This window comes from Nicotiana sylvestris, chromosome 3 (assembly GCF_000393655.2).
Source record: "Nicotiana sylvestris chromosome 3, ASM39365v2, whole genome shotgun sequence".
NCBI classification, from domain to species: Eukaryota; Viridiplantae; Streptophyta; class Magnoliopsida; order Solanales; family Solanaceae; genus Nicotiana; species Nicotiana sylvestris.
Genome location: NC_091059.1, coordinates 118,353,422 through 118,374,488, shown reverse-complemented (window position 1 = coordinate 118,374,488; position 21,067 = coordinate 118,353,422). Strand labels below are relative to the sequence as shown.

At 36.9% G+C, this 21,067-nt stretch overlaps 2 protein-coding genes and 1 long non-coding RNA gene across 3 annotated transcripts; 1 reads left to right on the top strand and 2 right to left on the bottom strand.

Moving 5' to 3' along the window:
* Positions 1-3,511: 3,511 nt before the first annotated feature.
* Positions 3,512-4,014, bottom strand: LOC138887915 (uncharacterized). Its single transcript, XM_070169708.1, has 2 exons — positions 3,740-4,014; positions 3,512-3,665 (listed from the first exon to the last, which is right to left on the bottom strand). The coding sequence occupies exons 1-2, from the start codon at positions 4,012-4,014 to the stop codon at positions 3,512-3,514; spliced, it is 429 nt and encodes a 142-aa protein (XP_070025809.1).
* Positions 4,015-5,256: 1,242 nt separating this feature from the next.
* Positions 5,257-8,908, bottom strand: LOC138888748 (uncharacterized). The gene is made up of 2 exons (XR_011406162.1): positions 8,336-8,908; positions 5,257-7,470 (listed from the first exon to the last, which is right to left on the bottom strand). It is a non-coding gene; the product is annotated as an uncharacterized lncRNA (long non-coding RNA).
* A 7,617-nt stretch (positions 8,909-16,525) lies between these two features.
* Positions 16,526-17,461, top strand: LOC104243468 (peroxisomal membrane protein 11-4). Its single transcript, XM_009798686.2, has one exon. The coding sequence runs from the start codon at positions 16,670-16,672 to the stop codon at positions 17,345-17,347; it is 678 nt and encodes a 225-aa protein (XP_009796988.1). The 5' UTR covers positions 16,526-16,669; the 3' UTR covers positions 17,348-17,461.
* The last annotated feature ends 3,606 nt before the right edge of the window (positions 17,462-21,067 follow it).

The following is a 21,067-nucleotide window of genomic DNA, read 5'->3' as shown; positions in this document are numbered from 1 at the left end:
CTACCTAGAGTTCCTGAAACTCCTTGGATCTCTGAAACACCCCGGATGAGAGAAGGCTTTGGAATCTGATCATTGGAAGTTGGTTTATTTCATATTTCAGACCTGGGGTCTGAATTAGGCTCTCCTTGGTTGGAATCTTTAATTTCTAATATATTTTTCTTATTCATTCTGATCTGTAATAATCTTGTAATAAACATTTGGGGTCGGCTAGTGGAAAAGGGTAGGGGACTATGCATGTAAGGGGTAGATACCATGTTCATAGGGAATTACTATACTTCTAAAATTCTGCACTCATGTAGATACCATGTTCATAGGGATTACTATTTTTCTAAAGTTCTGCATTTTATAAATCATTGAAACTCTGCATTCTCATATAGATACTATGTCTATAGGGTTTTTTGCAATTTCATAACAGATGCCACGCCTGTAAGCCGATTCTAAAATTCTGCATCTTCATATAGACACCATGTTTATAGGACTTTCTGCATTCTGCATCCATCATTAGGCAAACCTATTATAGGATTTAAATACCTAATCAATTACATGTAGACAACCTGCCTATGGGATTCCTGCATAAGCAATAACAGTGCTCAAATCAGTAACACCTAGAAAGCATGTCCATAAGAGCTGTTAACTAAACCTGAATCGTCAACTCGCTTATAAGCCTAAAATCAGTAGCAATAATGTTTGACGCCTGCAGATCTTATGTTCCTGTAATTGACAATTCTTTCTCTACAATCAGTTTACTTCTTTATTTCTGAAACTAATAGATATCATGCCTATAGGTTCTGTTTAACGCCTAGGCAAGCCTTAGGGTAAAATTTTATAATTGCATCAGTTTTGATAATTACAACCAGCAGGCAGGCCTAATTCGGACTTCTTATTTGAAAAATATGTGATAAATTAGCCACCCTTCCTACGTTAAGTTTAATACAAACCAAACTAGTATTTGTAAGTCATGCTAGATAATCTGTTGCTTTGAATGAGGAGGCTGACTTGAGCCTTAACTGCTATTTGTTTCCCTTTTAACTGTTATCTGTTATTGCTTGTCGCCTAGATTTCTATCCTTTTGAAAACTCCGCAAAAGCCCCAACTCCATCCCCTTTAGGATTAGGAGTCCCATATGCCTCCGGGACTGATAGGATTGGGACGGGTAATAGCATGCAATAAGTAACGATACCATTTCGCGCTTTAATACCTTAACATGGTGGGAAGGGTAGATATGGATATGATGACCGATGCGCTAATATCACGTGCGACCCCTCTTTTGAGGAGTGATTGTTGGGTATTGCATTGAAGTGATCTATATTAATTATAAACTTAGGAGCCCCTCCCTTTATTTGCTTTCATCTCTTCTTGTAAAACTATTCAAATCTTTTTTTTCATAAATTTTTGCCCTCTCTACTTACCTTCGAAAGTTTTCGACCTGATTGCAATGTTATATGCGAATCCTTATTTGAGCCTTGATTGTTTACTTGTAAAGTCACAATTGTAACATGGCCGAGACCACACTAGTGGATCTTGAGGGGTGCCTAACACCTTCCCCTCGGGATAATTTCTAGCCCTTACCCTAATCTCTGGTCTCTTCATCTCAAACCCTTCTTAAAGTGTCCTAATGCATTATAATCATTAGGTGGCGACTCTTCAAATTCCAAAACCCAATTCTCAAAAGGAAATAGAGTTGTCCTCCTAATGTCGTATACCCGATTTCGACCCATTAGAAAAAGGGGGCGTCGACAACCCTCCTGTTTTAAAGCCCCATGAGCATCTCCTGCCATTTTGTGCTTCCTTGTTGAAGACTATGTGGCCTTGTTTTGTGGATTTGAACTTTAGAAGAAGTCCTTAGCTCGTTCTTTTGCATTTAGCTCACCAAGTTGACCCTTCCTGTTGTCAAGCACAAGGCATTATCTTCCAATTTGGCAGTTCCTAGTGAGTTTTGATTTAGGAGGCACCTGGTCCAACACTTGTTCTCCAAGTAGAGAGTAATGTTCATTCCTTTTCCCAGAGTTTCTTAGCTATTCCCTAGACGATGAACACAGTTCATGCAGCAATTTCCAAATCTGTTCTTTCTTTCTGCTACTCCATTTTGGTTATGCAATCCTTGGAGTTTGAGAAATTGTGCCTTCTCCTCCTCCTCCATGAGGGTTTTCTTGGTCCACGCAGGCAGCATCCGCTTTTTGCGAGTGGTACATGGTCCTTTGCTAGTAGTCACTCTATCAGTAAATGCTTTGTTCTTTTGAGCATACTGAACCCTAGCCTGTCTTTAAAATGCCTATTGTTTCCGCAGTGGGTATATAGCCAGTTATCAAGTACAGTGACATACTTGCTGTGTGGGTTGTAGGGAGTTTTCTCCCTTTGGAACCTGATGCCTTGCTTGTTCCCACTATTGTTGAGATACATGACAATGACTGCATTTGAAGACCAGGTCCATTTCAAGGATTTTTCAAGAGCATTTCTTACTTTTTCCAACTCAGCTTAGAGTTGCTGATTTCTCTCGAGTTCATTGCAAAGACTGGTTTTTACAATAGTTAACTCCTTTTCGAGCAAGATATGCGACTCACTGGCTACTTCCTTCCCTTTCCCAAGAGTTACATTCCTATGTTCTCTATTGAGTCCCTCAATGGTTTCCTCTAGATCAATGCATACTACTAGAAGGTCATCTTTTTCCTCCTCAGTGGAGGCAATTTTTTCTTCTAAGAAGTGTTTCTCATTGCTAAGACCTTCTATTGTTTTATTTAGATCAACGACTACTACCATCAGGTCGTCTCTCTCATTCTCCACACTGGTTATTTTTTCATTTAGGGCTTCCTTCTCTAGTTCAAGATTAGCTATGGTTTCATTTAAGTCCACTACACAGACCACTAGATTATCTCTAGATTGTTCAGCCTCTCCTAGTTCTACGGTCAAGATCTCCTTATCATTTATAAGACTATAATAAGCGTCAATTATGACATTTGATAAAGACCTTAGTTTCTTAGAGGAATATGATTTCAGATTTCTCTGAACATCCCTGAATTTTACCTCATCGTCTTCATCTTCATCATCATCATCATCTGACTGAGCCATCAGCGCAAACAGTGAATCGTACTTTGTTGTTTCAGTTTCCATTGCCATCATGGAACTGTTTTCTGCATCTGATTCCTTTTCAGATTCACTTGAGGAGTCTCCCCAATCAGTAAGAGTCTGCTTAACAATATTGTTTGCAGCACTTTTTCGATTAAATCTTTTCTCTGGAACCAGGTTCCTTTTTCCAACTTTGTCAGGATTTTGCTTGTACTGCTCCTGTTTTGCGAGTGGGTAGTCTTTAATGAAATGCCCTGGCTTTCCACATCCGTGACAGAGATCGTTATTCCTTGTTTTACTTGAACTGCCCCACTTTGGTATGCCACCATTTCTTCGAACCATTTTTTGAAATCTCTTCGTAAGATAGTCCATGTCGCAATCTTCATCACTTGATTCACTCCTTTTAGCCTTAAGCACCAGGTTCTTTTCCTTCTTGGGTTCTCTTCTTTCACTGTCTTTTTTTTTTCATCTCATATGTTTTCAGATTACCAATCAGCTCATCTATGGTCAGAGTCTGTAGATCTTTAGCTTCCGTGATAACATTTACCTTACTTTCCCAAGACCCAGGTAGAACACTGAGAATTTTCCTCACAAGCTTGTTTCTGGAATGACATCTCCAAGTGAGTAAAGCTCATTTATGATGGAGGTGAATTTGGTGTGCATATCTTGTATGGACTCATCATCCTTCATCTTGAAGAGCTCATATTCAATGGTGAGCATGTCGATCTTGGATTGTTTGACTTGACTGGTTCCTTCGTGTGCAGTTTGTAAGGCTTCCCATATTTCTTTGGCAGTATCACAGGCTGATACTCTATTGTACTCATCAGGTCCTATGCCACACATCAAGATTTTCTTGACACTATAGTTCTTTTCTACAGCTTTCTTGTCAGTGTCGTTGTACTCTCTTCTCCCTTTGGGCAACAATGGTCCTGTTTCTTCAAGTTTCTTCATGGGAACATGTGGACCATCACAAATAATGTCCTACAGTTCTGAATCTTCAGCCATTATAAAGTCATGCATCCGAGCCTTCCACCATCCGTAGTATTGACCATTGAATCTGGGAGGTCTATAGGTTAATAGTCCTTCTTCAAAGCTTGGTGGAGCAGCCATTTAAGGATCCTTCCTAGGTGTTAGCCTGATAGGAGGAACCTGCTATGATACCAATTGATAGCCTGTATGAGTCCACCAAACTATGGAGTACCTGGTCCCGTATATGGCTGATACGTAGAAAGCAGTAAGACTGAAAATAAAGAAGGCAAGAGATTTTCTACGTGGAAAAATCCCACACAAGGGGATCAAAAAATCTTGACATACTCTTGTAGGCTTTTAACTCAACTAATTTGTAATCTACCTATTACAAGCCACTTTGCAATACAACTGATTGCAAAGACTTTAAACTAATTTGTGATGCAACCACCACAAGCCACTCTCTAACTCTCCTAGTTACAGAGGATTTAATTAACGACTATTCCTTGTCACACATAAACTCTAAAGTTTACGAATTTGATTTGTTCCTAAAACAGCACTTCTAAGAAAACAAACTAGGAATTACAATGTAGAGCAATTAACAAGGTTACAACTCAACTATAGATATACATAAGACTCATTTAGAAACCGATCCTTAGTGGAGTTGTCTTCTTGTTCTTGACACACCAGTGACTTCAATGCTGGATGAATGTTTCTTCTTCTTGAGAGAATATCACTGAATGCACGAATCCTGGTGTGTCTTGCACCAGGTTGTTTTATCACAAAAGATATCTCAATAGGTAGTGATGTCAACTCGTGGTGTACTTTTGCCCAGAGAGAAGTGACTGTTGTACTGTCTGCACAGCCACTACTGGGCAGTTGCGTTCCAGCTGGATAGTGGACTTTGTACTTCTGTCATAACACACTAACAGACCAGGTCCTCATTGTGTTCCGCTTCTGTAATAGTTACCAGATGGTCACTTTCTTCTTTCACATTCCAGATGTGTACTTGACCTGTACTTTTGTCAGAGAACCTACAAGGAGCAGGTCCCTGTTGTGTTCCTCTTTATATTGATTGCGTACAGTCACTGACTTCTTTGTACCGGAGAACCCTAAGAGACCGGGGCACCAGGTCCCTGTGATGTTCCTCTCTATGATCGTTTAGTTCCTTTCTATTGCTGACTTGTTCATAGGAGATGTGTAGCCTGTGCAACAAAGTTCTCTATCTGGTTCTTCATAACAAGTTTGTTAGATCATCAAAACATAAGAAGTATAAGGCTAAGACATTGAAAACCCATCATAATGAAATGATTGGGTTCCTCCTCATTTTTTCTCTCTTTAAATTACTCATTCAAATTACAATGTTGGCCTATAACAAAAGCCAGAATAACATGTTGATACTTCAAGAAAGTTGCATAGACTCATCAGGTTCACTAGTAATCTACAGCCCTATGGATTTGCCAGCCATCAATATTGCATTGAGTGGTGAAGATACCACTTACATCCCATTGCTGCCTTCCGATTTTACGATATCGTCGGACGGACGACAAGGTCAAAGGTCCAATGAGGCATCATGCAACATCACAAATAATGGTACAATGGGAGACAATAGGTCGGGGGATTACTTGTTACAGTTGTGTTTCAAATTCTGGTAAGCAGTTTGTCATTGTCAGCCCAAATGAGCCCAGAATCAGTAAACACAGTTAATAACCTTATAGGAAACACTATCTACCAAATTAAAGCTGTCTTGATTCACCAGAGGTATGACAGCAAACTTAGAAACCTAAATATGCAAGTTAAATATAACTCTTGGAGATTTCATTATCTTGCTCTCATAAAATATTAGTACCAAACCCCAAATTAATAGTGAAAGCAAATTAGAAGCAAATCATGATCAATTAAAACAAAACGATATTCAGGAAAAGAGAGATAAAAAGAAAAGGCCTTATTCTTTGTTTATTAGGTTGAGAAATACTGTAAATAAAGAACAAGGCAAAGGAAAAAAGTTTAGAAACTTAACCATCCGCAGAAAAGGAAGTAACAAGCAATTAGTGTTGGCTATTGTTTCTGAAACGCTAAAAATCTACCTAACTACTACTCTATCCCCACATATTATTCTCTTTTTAGCTTGTCTCACTCTCTCATATATCTTATTCCACCAACCTTCTTCATTGTGTGTGTGTCTTACTCTTACATCTTCTACATCTTATATCATAATATCTTCTTCACTAAGCCAATCGTTATCTCCTAATATCTCTCTCTTTATCTCTTCAACTATTCGTAGTATCTTTGATTCTTGTTTATTTTCTTTTTTTTTTTCATTTTGGTATTTCTCTTTTCTAATATAAGTACACAAAAATTTAAAGGATAGATCAACGGAGAAGTTTGTGGTGTTTCCATTATCTTTAGGGTGTGGTTGTGAGTCAAGTGCTTCAGTGGCAAAAACTAGCAGAAGCCAAGTTCCAAAAAAAATGTTTCTTTTAATTTCTTTGAGTTAATTTGCTCAACCATGTTTGTATGTTTAATGAATGGATTTTCTTAGTTTTGATTGAAAATTACTTCCATGTTAAACTTAATAAACACACATGTGAATTAAAGATTTAGATCTAGCCAGTGAATACAGAATAACTATGTATGATTTTATATTAGTTATACATAAGCATCATTACTAAAACAGGAATTAGTGACACGTTAATATAACAACAACAACAACAACAACCCAGTATAATCCCACTTAGTGGGGTCTGGGGAGGGTAGTGTGTACGCAGACCTTACCCCTACCCTAGGGTAGAGAGACTGTTTCCAAATAGACCCCGGCATCCTTCCCTCCAAGAACTTCCCACCTTGTTCTTGGGGAGACTCGAACTCACAACCTCTCGGTTGGAAGTGGGGGTTGCTTACCATCAGAGCAACCCCTCTTGTCTGACACGTTAATATAGACATCTTGAAATGACACATGGTGGATGTTCTAGTATTTTGAGAATGAAAAGCATCTACTTCCTTTTTTTTTCAAACTTTTGTTTTCTTTCTTAATAAAGTGAAAAGATTTCTTCTAGTCTAGATGTCTAAGTGCCAATCTAATTCATTTACTAGCAAGCATTTGAATATATCCTACTAGTCAATGTATTTGAACATCTTCTGTAGAGTTTAAAGAACAAACTCATAAAATTGCATCAAGGAAATTTTACTAAGCCTGATTCATATAGAACAAAGACCCCCAACAATTAATAGAATGTGCCGAGGAAATTATTCAAGAAAGTTGGCAAAAAGTTGGATATAATTACCTTGGCAGTATAGGAGTTCCAGTATTCAAGAAGATCCTTAAAGTGAGACTACGGAACTCAATCGATCTATTCTCCATTTGAAGCTAGTCATTTTAATGGTTTTTGGACTGATGCATTAGTCCATACTTCAATGTCTACTAAATTAAGAAAGATATACCTGAAATTATTTCAAGAAAGTGTTTTGCAATCAACTAATGCAGTAAATTAAAAATCAGACCAAACTCCAAAATAGTTCACAAAGAAAAGGTCCAACATAAGAATATCCAAAAAAGGGGAAAATATTGAAAAAGACGAAAAGGGGATCAAGAATCCAAAAAGAGAAAGAAGATATAATTGAAAGCAGATGAGTACAACAAAGAATTTGACATAAAATTACTCAAAGACAGAAGCTGAAAGCTTATTCCACATATAAGCAGAACTCTTTCCAATAATTCAGTCACAAAAGACCAAAGCAATCATATAAATATTTGTAAAAAAGAAAAATCACATTAGTATTCAGAAAGCTAACAACAGTAAAAAAAAATTAAGTCAATGGTGAATGTGAATTAGCTACATACGAATCTTGAAATTATATAGTAATCAGTCAAAACATAGCACTACGTACGTGTAACAAAGACAACAATTTTGATTAACAAAGACAACATTTCTTTTAATTTTCTCTTTTTGTTAAATTATTTATTTTGATATCCCCAATATTTTGATACTCTACATTTAGCTTATCATACTATTATTAGATCAAAGACTCTATATAGATCCAACAGATTGGAATCTCCTCGAGCTAAGACAAGAATTAATAGAAAAAGGTAATCACACAAAATTTTCTTAGAAATAGAAATCACAGTTAAGCAATTTAACATCAACCATAACAACAATCCCATATTCCAGAAATTACCGAAGATTGAAGGGTGCTTCGGAATCAACAAGATAACCATCAATAATGCTAATTAACACAATAAGAACTCAATTATTCTTAACACATTCAGCAATAAAAAAGGAAATTTTATACTTAGGGGATATTCTACCTTGGCAAGAAGACCCCGAAACCTGCTACTATTCTGCTTCAAAGGCGAAAATCGTGCGATTTTTACAAGAGAATATAGGATGAAATTAGGATGCAATTTTATGTTTTCGTCATAAAATCGATTGCAAAAAGGGGGTGAATTATAGTACAAAAATACCTTAACATATTTCTAAGATAGATTCAAAGCTTCAGCAGAAAATACTCACAACTTAAAGGAAGGAAAAAATAAATAAGGTGAACAACAAAGACGAGGGCTCTTCGATTAGTTTTCAACTTATCTTTCACCATATGAACAGATTTGACTCTCTTCCAATGAACTCGAACACCATTTTGAGAATCCCTAGTGGATTATCAAGAGGAGCATTAGCCTTAAGGAGATTTTCCAGCGTTGACACCGCCGGTGCCGCCGATGGTGGTAACGTCTTCTCCTCGTAATCTCCGGTAACGAGGAAGGCTTTTTGGGAGAGAGAGTTGTGAGTGGCGTTTTGAGTGTAGTATATCGGATGTAGTGTATTATTAGGTTTGTACTCTTATTTTATTAAATATAAAAAATAATAGAAAATTAATTAGAGTGGGTCTCGTTTTAGCGAGAGTCATCCAAATTTTGGGGAAAAAGTTAGAGGGAATTCATAACCGTTGCAATAAATCAAAAATTTCAAGAAACCATTACCATATATAGACTTATTGTTACGGTCGTCTAAAACATAGCCACAGAAACACCTATTGTAACGGATTTTGGACTAATGCAACGGTTCAGGTGCTAAACTGTGCCGATAGTACCAATAACCTTACTCAATGGTTGGAAGCGTTGCAATAGACCATCTATAGCAATGGTTATAAATTCGTTGCCATTAAAATCGTTGCCATAGCCCAAATTTCCAGTAGTGAGGTTATTGATTTTTATGATGTTTCTATAAGAAAGGCCTTCAAGTAGAGAAGAATGATAGGATAAGACTTAGAGCCCGTTTGGATTGACTTATTTTAAGTGCTTTAAGCTAAAATAACTTTTAAGTCAATTTGTAGTATTTGGATAGAGTAAAAAGTACTTTTAAACACTTATTTTTAAGCTAAAATGACAAAAACAAGCCAAAAGTCAAAAGCTAGAATTCCTAACTTATGGCTTAAAAGCTATTTTGGCTTAAAAGTCACTTAAAATAAGTTCATCCAAACGGGCTCTTAGATACAAGTATCAGTTTGGGTGTCCCTTTAAATGTCTTATTCTAAGGATGACAGAGATCAATGGGTAAAAATAAAAACTTGGAGGGATGAACATAATTATGGTGAAGTATTTGAGAACAGAAGAGCTACCCCTGCTGCTTTAGCACATTATTTTAAGGGAAAGATTCAGAATAATCCTAATTTAAGGTTAAAGTGATGAAGGTTGATTTAGAGGATAGATTTAGTCTGAATGTGAGTGATTCGAAGTTAAAGAGGGTTAAGAGAATGATTTTAGAGAAATTAGAGGGCAGCTACTTGGATGAGTACAACAAGTTGGAGGCATATGCTCAAGATTAGAGGGAAAGCAACCTTGGGACTAATGTGGTGATACAAATATCCAAGGATGAAATGGAGGAAGGTAAGAGAATATTTTTGAAGATGTATGTCTGCTTCCAGGCCCTCAAAAGTGGCTTCAAAATAGGGTTGAGACCTTTTATAAGTCTGGACGGAACCTTTTTAAAAGGCAAATGCCAAGGGATGTTTTTAGTTGCTATTGCTTAAGCTTCTTGCAAGCATGTGTATCTGCTAGCTTGGGTTGTGGTGGATAAGAAAACAAAAAAAACATGGCAGCGGTTCCTGGAGAACTTGGAGGCTTCTTTGGACTTGAAAGATTATGAAGGGTATACATTCATGTTAGATATGTAGAAGGTATATTGCCATAATTTCAGAATTTTGTTATTCAAGATTATGTTATTTAGTTTGTTAATGTAATGTTGCTTCATGTGCATTGTCTATTAGATGTTGTAAGGAATGTGTGTCCACAATCCTATCACAGATATTGTGCACGACATATTGAAGCAAACTGGAGCAGAGATTGGAAGACTGATGAGATGAAAAAATTAATATGGTGGTGTTCTTGGAGCACATATGAGAAAGAATTTAAGAATATTTTGAAATAGTTAGATGAAGTGTTTGAGAATGCGGTTAGGGACTTGTTGAATTATCCACCAGTAAAGTAGTGTATAGCTAACCTTGATACCCAATGATGGACAACAACTTTACAGAGTCTTTCAACTTTTGGATTCTTGAAGCTAGACATAAGCCAATTGTGAAGGTGCTTGAGAATATAAGAGTGAAGGTGAAGTCTTCCTACCTTTTATGTTTACTACTTGTTAATTTATCTATTGTTGACTAACTATTCTTTATATTTACTGGTTGATAATAGAAGGTGATGAATCAACTGAAGGATAAAGCAAATGAAGTTAGCAGTTGGAGAGGTAAATACAGCCCATATGCAATGAAGTTGTACAATGATTACAGAGAGATAACTTCAAAGTGCAAGAAAAATTTCAATGGAGATAGGGTTTTCGAAATAAGTGAAGGTAAAGACAGGCACACAGTTATTCTGGAGCAATAAAGGTGCACATGCAGGATTTTGGAAATATTTGGAATCACATGTGCTTATGCTATCAAGGCATCCAACTATAAGAAGTTGGACCAACACTTGGGATTCACTAGTGGTATTCCAAACAAGATTGGCAGTTGGTGTATCAACACAAACTTCAACCTGTTAGAGATGAAAAATTCTGGAAAGTTGAGCCAAACCAAGCCATAGAACCACCACCATTAGCAAAGATGGTTGGTAGAAAGTGAAAAGGTCAAGAGAGAAGGATGAGGCTAGGAAAAGGCAAGGAGAATAGTCAACTTACAAGAAGAGTTTTCAAATGAACTTGTGGTTTTTATGGAAAGTCAAACCATAATAAAAGAAGATGTCCATTAGCCATTAAGGTATACCTAACTTTCTTAATTTAAATTCCAGTAAATAATTTATACTTACAATCTGCATTTATTGATATAGTCCCAGAATGTGTAAGACCACACTCAAACAACTCAAGACCAAGAATAAAAAAAATTCATGGTCCCTAATCCTGGTTTTACAGTACAAGACCAAGAAATGTCGAGTCAGGCTAGTCAACCAAGTCAGCTATCCAGTCATCAATCCAGTTAGTACTCCAGTCAGTACACTCAGATGGCAAGTCAACAATCCAATCAATACATCCAGATAACTCAGATGCCAAGTTAGCATATTCAAACTAGAAGAAGGCTTATTCAAACAGAATTTGGTGCAGAAGTTGACCCAATTTTGAGGCCTAAGTTTGTCTCTGACATTAAGACTAGACTTCAGCATAAGAATCAATACAATTCTGGGACTAGGAAGATACAATTCACAGGAGATCACACTGGTAGCTCACAACCAACAAAATTGCCTTACTCCCCAAAGAGAACTACCTGGAAGGGAAAGGAGGCAATGACAACAACTCAACTATTGGGTTTGAAACAGAAAAAGATTGGTAAACTTAAAGCTAGAAGAGGCAATGGGAGGGCAAGGGGGAGTACTATAACAAGTAATGATGAGTGTAATATACATTTTCTTCCTTTTTTGCATAACTGTTTGATTATACTATGTTTGTTCATGTTCTAGGTCTTTAGACAAGTAAATATTGTGACGGTGGTATAAGTTTTTGGATCACACATTTACTTGTCTAATAGCAATATTTTATTGGGCTTAAATATTGAAACAATGTATGTTTGCTACTCGATTAATGGCAATGTTCTTCTTATCTATCTATAAGAGATGATTATAATTATATCGCCATTCCATTATTAGTGATTTTCCTTGTATGCAAAAATATGTGTGAAACTTATAGTATCAACAAAAACTTCATTTCATACCAACAAAGTACCATTACAACTGCAACATCACTAGACTCATCAACAATTACAACATCCCAAATCAATAAACATCAAAAAACCTTCAACAAAATCGGCAGAATTACAAACTTTGAACCAAATAATCTAACTACACTACATCATCTTAAAAACTAGCACCAACACAAAGACGACTCAAGAAAAAATAATAAACCACTTGTCACGACTCAATTTCTTCCTCAGTGAGTTGTCGTGATGACACCTAGTCTCTACGACTAGGTAAGCCTAACACTTTGCGGAAAAATAAAATAAAAGCATGAACATTAACTACTAACAGTGATAAATATCTAATAAGCAACTGAATGCCACTCCGTATATACAATTTTTACCTATGAAATGTATCAAATAATTCCCAAAACCCGGAATACTGTAAGTCACAAGCTACTAAGAAGTCCTAAATATTATATACATCATCTCTACAGAAAGAGAGGAAAAATGAACATAGGGTAATAGAGGGGAACTCCGAGGATCTGCGAGCACGGGCAGATATACATTGAAGTCTCCAATAAGCAGCAGTGACTGCAACTAGTGATGAGACTGGTAAGATGAACCTGGATTTGCACACGAAAAATATGCACAGGAAAGGGCATGAGTATACTACAACGGTACTCAGTAAGTGCCAAGCCTAACCTCGGTTGAGTAGTGACGAGATCAGGTTAGGGCCCTACTGGTATAAACATAATGAAATAAGGCAGAATGAAATACCACAGGAAAAAATAGATACGGAAAGCTAACAAAGATAGAAAAAATGAAAGAAAATAGCTCATAACACAGTGATAACAACAAGGGATCTCCCGAGATATCGTCTCGTAGTCCCAAACGTAAATATGCAGGGGATCTCCTGAAATACCGTTCCTTAGTCCCAAAGTAAATATGCAGTGTTGGAGGATCTCCCTGAATACCGTTCTGTAGTCTCAAAGCAAATATATAGCTCAAGTCAATGAAGAAACATGAATTTCACTAAGCATGTTGCACAGAGTTCAGATAAGCAATTAAGACACGTAGACATGATGTCCTAAACTAAACAGGATAATTACATATGCTAGTATAACTCAGTTAAAGGAAAGCATATATTTATTTAATGAAAATGGAGATTTTCGACAAATAGCCTGTGTACGCACTCATCACCTCATGTACACGGCGCTAATACATCACACAGTACCAAATCCTAAGGGGAGTTTAACCACATAAGGTTAGGCAAGTCACCTACCTCGAACCAAGCTCAATCAATCTGCCACAATGCTTTTGAAATGACCCAAATTTAGCCAAAACCAATTACATAACATGAATATAACTACAAGAAACTAATCTAGCTATTGAAATCAAAGCTAAAGCAAGAAATTGAAAAATCGCTCAAAAAGCCTCCCCGGACCCACATTTTGAAATCAGGTAAAAGTCACAAAGTATGAACACTCATTCACTCACGAGCCTAAACATGCCAAATTCACTCAAATTTGATACCAAAATCTCGATCAAAACCCCAAAATTTGGTCTAAGAACTCTTCTCAAATTTTCCCAAATTTTCATCCCAAATCCAAAATTAAATGATAAAATTAATAATAGATTAGTGGGATATAACCAAAATCAAGTTAAGAATCATTACCCAATTGATATATCTGAAAATAAATTAGTGGGATATAACCAAAATCAAGTTAAAAATCATTACCCAATTGATATCTCTGAAAATCCCTCAAAATCTCGTCTAAATCCGAGCTCCCACACTCAAGTTTTGATAAAAATGGCTAACCCTCGATTTTGAAATGTTTAAGTACTACCCAGGTAATCCTTCTTTGCGAATGCGGACATCTTCTCGTGTTAACTTAGAACAAAAGTCCACTGATCGAAATTCTTCTTTCGCGAACGCGAGAGTCCTCTCGCGAACGCGCAACTTCACTTGCCAGACCCTTCGCGAATGCGTTCTCCTCTACGCGAGAACAAATCCTTGGGGTCCCAGCTGTTCCATTTTTTCCTCTACGCGAACGCGTCCTACTACTCGTGTTCACAATGCTTCCAATGGCCACACCTTCGCGAATATGAGCTCCTCTTCGCGAACGCGATGAACAAACTTCGGCAACAAAAACTAGAAAAAATCTGCTATCTTTCTAAAGTCCAAAATGATCCGTTGAGCATCCAAAACACACTCGAGGCCCCCGGGATCTCAACCAAACATAGCAACCAATCCTAAAACACCATACGAACTTAGTCGATCCCTCAAATCACATCAAATAATGCCAAAATCACGAATCACCCTCCAATTCAAACGTAAAGAACTTGAAACTTCAAAATTCTACAACTGATGCCGAAACCTATCAATCCACGTCCGATTGACCCCAAATTTTGCACACAAGTCATAATTAACACTACAGACCTACTCCAACTTTCAAAATCAGAATCTGATCCCGATATCAAAAATTTCTCTACCGGTCCAAATCTCCAAAAATTTAACTTTCGCAATTTCAAGCCTAAATGAGCTAGGGACCTCCAAAACACAATCTGGATACGCCCCTAAATTCAAAATTACCTAACTGAGCTAACGGAACTAACACAACTCCATTTCGAAGTCATCTTCACATAGTTTTGACTACAGTCCAATTCCTAAGGCTTAAGCTCCCATTTAGGGACTAAGTGTCCCAAACACTTCTAAAAATCAAAATGAAATCTTCTGACAAGTCACAATAGCAGAAATAGATATGGGGAAAATAGTTAATAGGAGATCGGGGTTTTAAGTCTCAAAACGACCGGCCGGGTCGTTACATCATTTCATCATTTGTAGTTTATCCTCCATCCTACCCGCATCCTCTAAGTTTGCTGAATTAATTCCCTCAATCTCTTACATTATTTTCTCCATTTTCAGTCTTTCAGCAGAAACAACATCTTCCAAGTTGCCATCATCTTCTTCAGTTAATTCCTTTCAACTTCCACGGACTTCAGTGAAGTATTCAAGTTGTTGATTAACATCGTCACATGTGGCGACATCTCTTCATCCCGCCATTCTCACAAACCACATGAAGCTTCCTTGTCAAAATGAGGACATTTGTAGAATCTACGACCACCGTTCAAGGAGTCTTAGCTACAAAATAATTTGCAATTAAACCACAACCACAACGACGCGACGAACCGGAAGAGACAGATTTTTCAGACATCTTGAATTTTCTGTTAATCAATTAAGGCACAACTTTTACAACCAAACACAATATTCGAAGGGAACAGACAAAAATTAATTAGTTAAAAAAGAGAAATTTTGGGGAAGAAGTTGGTATGAGCATACTTGATGACCTAGGAACTAAATTGGGAAAGAAGACGACTGAAACAGGTGGGTATAAGGTAAAAAGAACTGACCTAGGTAATAAAGGGTGGGTTGGATCAGTTAAATAGGTCGAAAAATACCCAATTTCAATTTCAGCCCCACAAAGCCACATGGCCAAATGAAAGGTTGCCACATCATTTAATGAGAGACCCACATGTGTTGCCGTTAGTCGCGATGGTAATTTTGATAATAGAATTAGTGTCCCATACATTTTCAGACGAATAGATCAGACGATTAGATGGAGGAGGGTGTATATAAACAATTTACTATACGATAGGGATAGTTTAAGCCCTTTTCAGATCTAACAATAATTATTATTGCTTAACTTTTTTAGTACTTCAATTCTATCTCACTTTAAAACATTAATTCCATAGAAGGGTTCTATGCTCCTTTGACATGTACTAATTTATTTGCGTTAAATATTAACTTTGTTTCTCTATATAATAATATGTTACTATTTTATAGGAAGGTGTCACGGGGATATAATGGAATTGTTTTCCGAGGTCAAGATTCTCAAGAAGGTACAGTAAATGAAGAGGTGGAGGGAAATTAGCACACCCTTGATAGATTATGTTGTGTTGTCTCCTATGCAACTAATGACATAATCAAAGCTATAATGTAGAATTAAAGTGCAATTCCAATGGTTAAGTCCATATAAAGGTGGAACTAATTGAAGGTGAAGACAAAATGGGATACAACAAAATACTAAAATAATTGGTCCAAAATTGCTAATCGAACACTCATAATCCCTTAGATGAGACCAAAAAAGAACCCATTGGTGGTAGTGAGAGTCCCCCTCGTAGTCTTTTAAGCCATTGATTGAAAATCAATTTTTTTTATTATAACCCAAAAGGATATAAAAATAAAAATAAAAATAAAAATTATGGTTTGCAAGGAAGTAACACTAGAACGCAAAACAATGATATCCAAACAAAAATTCCTGGATTTATCCAAGAACTTCAATTTGTGGCCATCCTTTAATGCTCTAATGCTAACAATAATAGCAAGTCTCTTGTATCAAAGAAGATAGCCCACTCAACTCTCTGTCCAAGCAAAGCAACCAAAAACAAAAACTTTAGCTCCTCTTACCTCTAGCTAGCAATGAATGACACAGTTGACAAGCTAGTAATTTTCTTGGCAAAGAGAGATGGAATTGACAAACTTGTCAAGACATTCCAATACGTATCCAAGCTCGTAAATTGGCACGCTGAGAAAACGTACCCTGAATTTGCCACTAGAGCTAAGCAATGGGAAGTTGCATCTGGCCTCAGTCGAAAAGCTTTCCGAAGTGGTCGATTCCTCACTGGATTCAATGCCCTACGAAGGAGCCCCGGCACGTCCTCAGGTTTCAGATTGCTAGCAGTTCTTGCCAATTCAGGAGAGATGGTCTATTTCTTCTTTGACCATTTTCTCTGGCTGTCGCGAATCGGAGTTATGGATTCTAAATATGCAAAAAGGATGAGCTTTATTTCTGCATTTGGTGAGTCTGTTGGATACGTGTTTTTCATTATCTCGGATTTTATTCTCATTTCAAGGGGCCTAAAAGCAGAAAGGAAGCTTTTGACTGAAGAGGAGGAGCCTAAGGAAACAGAAGGAGAAATCAAGAAAATTAGAATGGATAGGATTATGAGATTGATGGCTGTGGCAGCTAATATAGCTGACCTTATAATTGCCTTGGCTGAAATTGAACCAAATCCATTCTGCAACCATACTCTTACTTTAGGCATTAGTGGCTTAGTTTCTGCATGGGCTGGTTGGTATAGAAACTGGCCCTCGTGAACTTAAGTCATCAGATTGATGGCGAATTTCAAAGAATATGAATGTAACAAACTTCAGTTATATACGATCAGCGCGAGCTGAAACGTTGCAATTTACAATAGGTTTTTATTTTTCTATTTTCTGTTCTAAATTGGATTTTGTTTCTGACTTATGCAAAGTTCAGATTTAAGTTATAAGTATACATTAACGAAGATCACACAACTATTGATTAGGCCATTCAAAAATCACTTTTAGAAAGTTGTCTAAGTTAAGCATCAGTAAGTAACCTTAAAAATAAAGTCGTAAATAACTTGTTATTGTAATCGTAATGTAAAAGACCACTATATTGTCCACTATACATTTAAATTCATTTGCAATTACTCTTTTAAAGGTTATATATTCAGGTTTTAAGAAGAATTGCATATAACTCCTGCACCGTCTTTTTTGCTTTCTCCTCTGTTTTTTCCCGCATTTGTAACTCTTGCACTAATAGTATTTAATTTGTTACAGTATGACTCTTCTGTTGATCTCTTAATTTTGGTATGGCGAAAAACATTACGTGGAAATTAAAGACGCTAAAGACCACTAGCCAAGGAGAATATTGTATATAATGAAAGTTACAACTAGAAGCTTTCTTTTCAACCTTCTCTTCTAGTAATCCAAGGTAGAAATGGATTATGATTTTGTGCATTGTATTTGTATGTGAAAATTAGTTCCTGTTTTGTTAGGATATACTATTACCAATCCACTTCGTTTTTATTCTTAAACACATAAAGTGGTTTTAGCTTTATTTACTTTTTACGAATATAACTTTTTACTTAATCAGATATTTTCGTCTTATTTATGTTCGGCTGCTACGGCCGTTTAACCAAAAAGTGGAATTTCAGTCAAAGCTTTAATTTAGAAGAACACGGTTTATTGATAATAAAAACTGAATAAAGGAAAGTGATTTTGCTAACAATAAGATAGACAGAAGAAAACAAAGTGAACCAGTATATTCAGATGATCTTTCGTGTCCTTACAAATGATCCATTCTCTCCTTTTTATAGCTATCTTAAAGATATACGTTTTGCCTTTGTTTTAATTAGGCCACTATAGACAATTAAAGGCATTAAATGCTACGTTACATAATCATTGTAATTTAATACAGATTCTAAAACGTTTTTAGTATTTACTGCTTATTAAATACTGTATTTGTACTCTCTTATGCTGTCAGATTTATTCTCCTTGACTTTTGAGTATAAATAGGTACAAGCGTTGAGTCTTTTGAATAACTGCTCGTGCCTCTACTTGTACCTTCTGCTCGTATCTATTGCAACTCGTGCCTCTTTGCCAATCATCACTCTTTGACCAGCCTTCGTGTCATGACACATCATCTTTTAATATGTAAACTCGATTTTCCCAATACAGATAGTCCCCTCACTTACCATTTATTCATCAATTGAATATTTGGGAAGTGGATTTTATTAAAGCGGGAATGTTGCCGCTATTAATGCTACTGTAAAAGCGACGCTTCAATTGTCACTTCCATTTAATACTTATCACACGTGGCACCCTTTTATTGGCTCTGTAACTTTACAGCACTTTTTAGGGCTTCAATAATCACGAAGTGACAATTCTCATTATGACATTTCCATCATTGCACTTTTTCCTTTGACGGTTGCTTCCTAGTATAAACATAGTTTTCATATTTATCCTTATTACATAAAGTTCTCTGAGTATTCAATTCTTGAATTTTTATTTGCTTCTTCCTCGTACTATCATGTCTTCACCAAACTCTAACCCTAGAAGAGTCCCTATAGTTGATAACTCTCCTCTTGCCCCTAGCAGGAGTAGAAGAGGAGGTAGACTTCGTAATTTAGGGTCTTCTTCTGTACGTGGTTCTTCTCTTCCTTCATCTAGTTCCAGTCCTTCCTTTAGAACCAGAGGTTCTTTCTCACAAAGATCTTCTTCCAGGGGTAAGAAACTCGCTGAACCTGTTCGTGAACCTACAGTAGAAGAAATAGTTCCTGCAGAACTATCTTTCTATAATGACAGGGAGTCCCTTAGAAATCAAGTATTCTCTTTAGATCGTGCTGATATCTATCCAACTCAGATTACAGAGGGTCTGATTTCTTTAGTTCGTAAAGACTGTCATTGGAGTCATGACTTCCCTATCATAATTCCCAACGCGAATTAAAGAATCACCTCTTATTTAATTGGATTTTCCTTTGTTTATACATACCATTTCACATTAGGATTCAAACTTGCTATTGATCCTGTTATTCTCGAATTCTATCGTTTTTTCGATGTTTGCTTAAGCCAAATTGGCCCTATAGTGTGGAGGGTTGTTGCCTGTTTGAGGCATTTGACAAACATGACCGGTGTGCCTTTCACTTTTGCTCATTTAATTCACCTTTACTCTCCTAGACTTTTCCGCCAAGGTGTTTTTACTTTAGTAGCTAGGAGCAAAAGAGTTCTGGTTAGTCCAGAAGATGACAGAGACCGTGGCTGGTACGCCAGGTTTGTTGCTTCCCCCACCGTGGGTTTAGTCGGTGATGAAAATGTCCCCTTCACCGAGAAGTGGAATTTTGCACGTGAGTTTTCCTTTTTAATAACTTTCTCGTACCTTTTTCTTCAATTTTGATGATCTCTATTCTCATTTTCCTTTTTCTTTTTAGCAACCATGGGAATTGTTGAAGAAATTCCCAATTTCCATTGTTGGGTAGGAAGGTTACTGAATACAGCCCCAATGAAGGGTAGATCTTGGAAGCATCTTTCCCAATGATTTGGTTGGAAAGTGAAAACTCATGGTAAGAGTTTTTTTTTATTTAACTTTTTATTGTTTTTCCCAGAACTTATTTTAATCCTTCTTTTTATCAGGATTTACTGTTCGAGGGATTAGTGCCAAGGCGGTCGTGGCTTCCTGCATTTCTTTGGAAAAAGCCCAAGAGATAATCTTGGGTTCTTCATCGAAAAGGAAAGCTGCTAATGACCAAGATTCTGAAGAAGAGGAAGATGGGGGTTCCTTAGTAAAAAGGCCACGAGCTCGTAAGCGAATCATTTCTGATGATGAAGCATCCCCCTCGTTCTATTCCTCTTATCGAGTTTATTGAAGCCCTGGTGATGATTCCTGATGATGAAGTCCTTGTTGCTGCTCATGATTCGCTCATGATTCAGTTGAGAAACTTTTTAACCGGTGGTTTGATGGTGAATATTTAGGTCCGATTTCTGATGAAGCACCGCTTGCTTCTTTTTCTACTCCCGTTCATGTGATTCCTCCTTCAACTGCTCCTTACACAGAGGTTGGTTCTTCAAGTAGGAATGATGCTATGAGGCGAGTTACCATTGAAGTCCCCGCTGAGGGTAACCTTTTAAGGAAATCAGGTCAAGCTGACGTGTGGCTAAAGCCTTTGATTGGTCTAGTTGAGAGAGCTAAGCTTGATGGCCATAGTTCTGTGACCTTGATGAATGATATAGTGCATACTTATTTAAAGGTATTCCTTTTTCAAGTTTTACTTTGTCATTTTTCTATCTTCAGGATTCTTATTTTTTCCCCTCTCTTTTTTTTAGGTCAATCTAATTGACACGGAGATGATGAAAATGGTTACCCTCTCAGAGCAATTAGTGCGTGACTACCAAGTGGAGGCGGATAATTGGAAGGAACGGTGTGAAAGTCTTCAGATCGACATTGAAAATTTAGAAGAAAGTAAAAGTACCTTAAAGCAGCAGGTACGGGCTTTGACTTCAAAATTGGCAGTT

Bases quoted from the DNA above. Each gene is read 5' to 3' on its own strand.
- LOC138887915 (XM_070169708.1), bottom strand. From the start codon at position 4,014: ATGAAGAAACTTGAAGAAACAGGACCATTGTTGCCCAAAGGGAGAAGA. The intron at 3,666-3,739 runs GTCCATACAAGA...ATGTCATTCCAG, and splicing joins TTCAAGATGAAGGATGATGA to AAACAAGCTTGTGAGGAAAA.
- LOC104243468 (XM_009798686.2), top strand. From the start codon at position 16,670: ATGAATGACACAGTTGACAAGCTAGTAATTTTCTTGGCAAAGAGAGAT.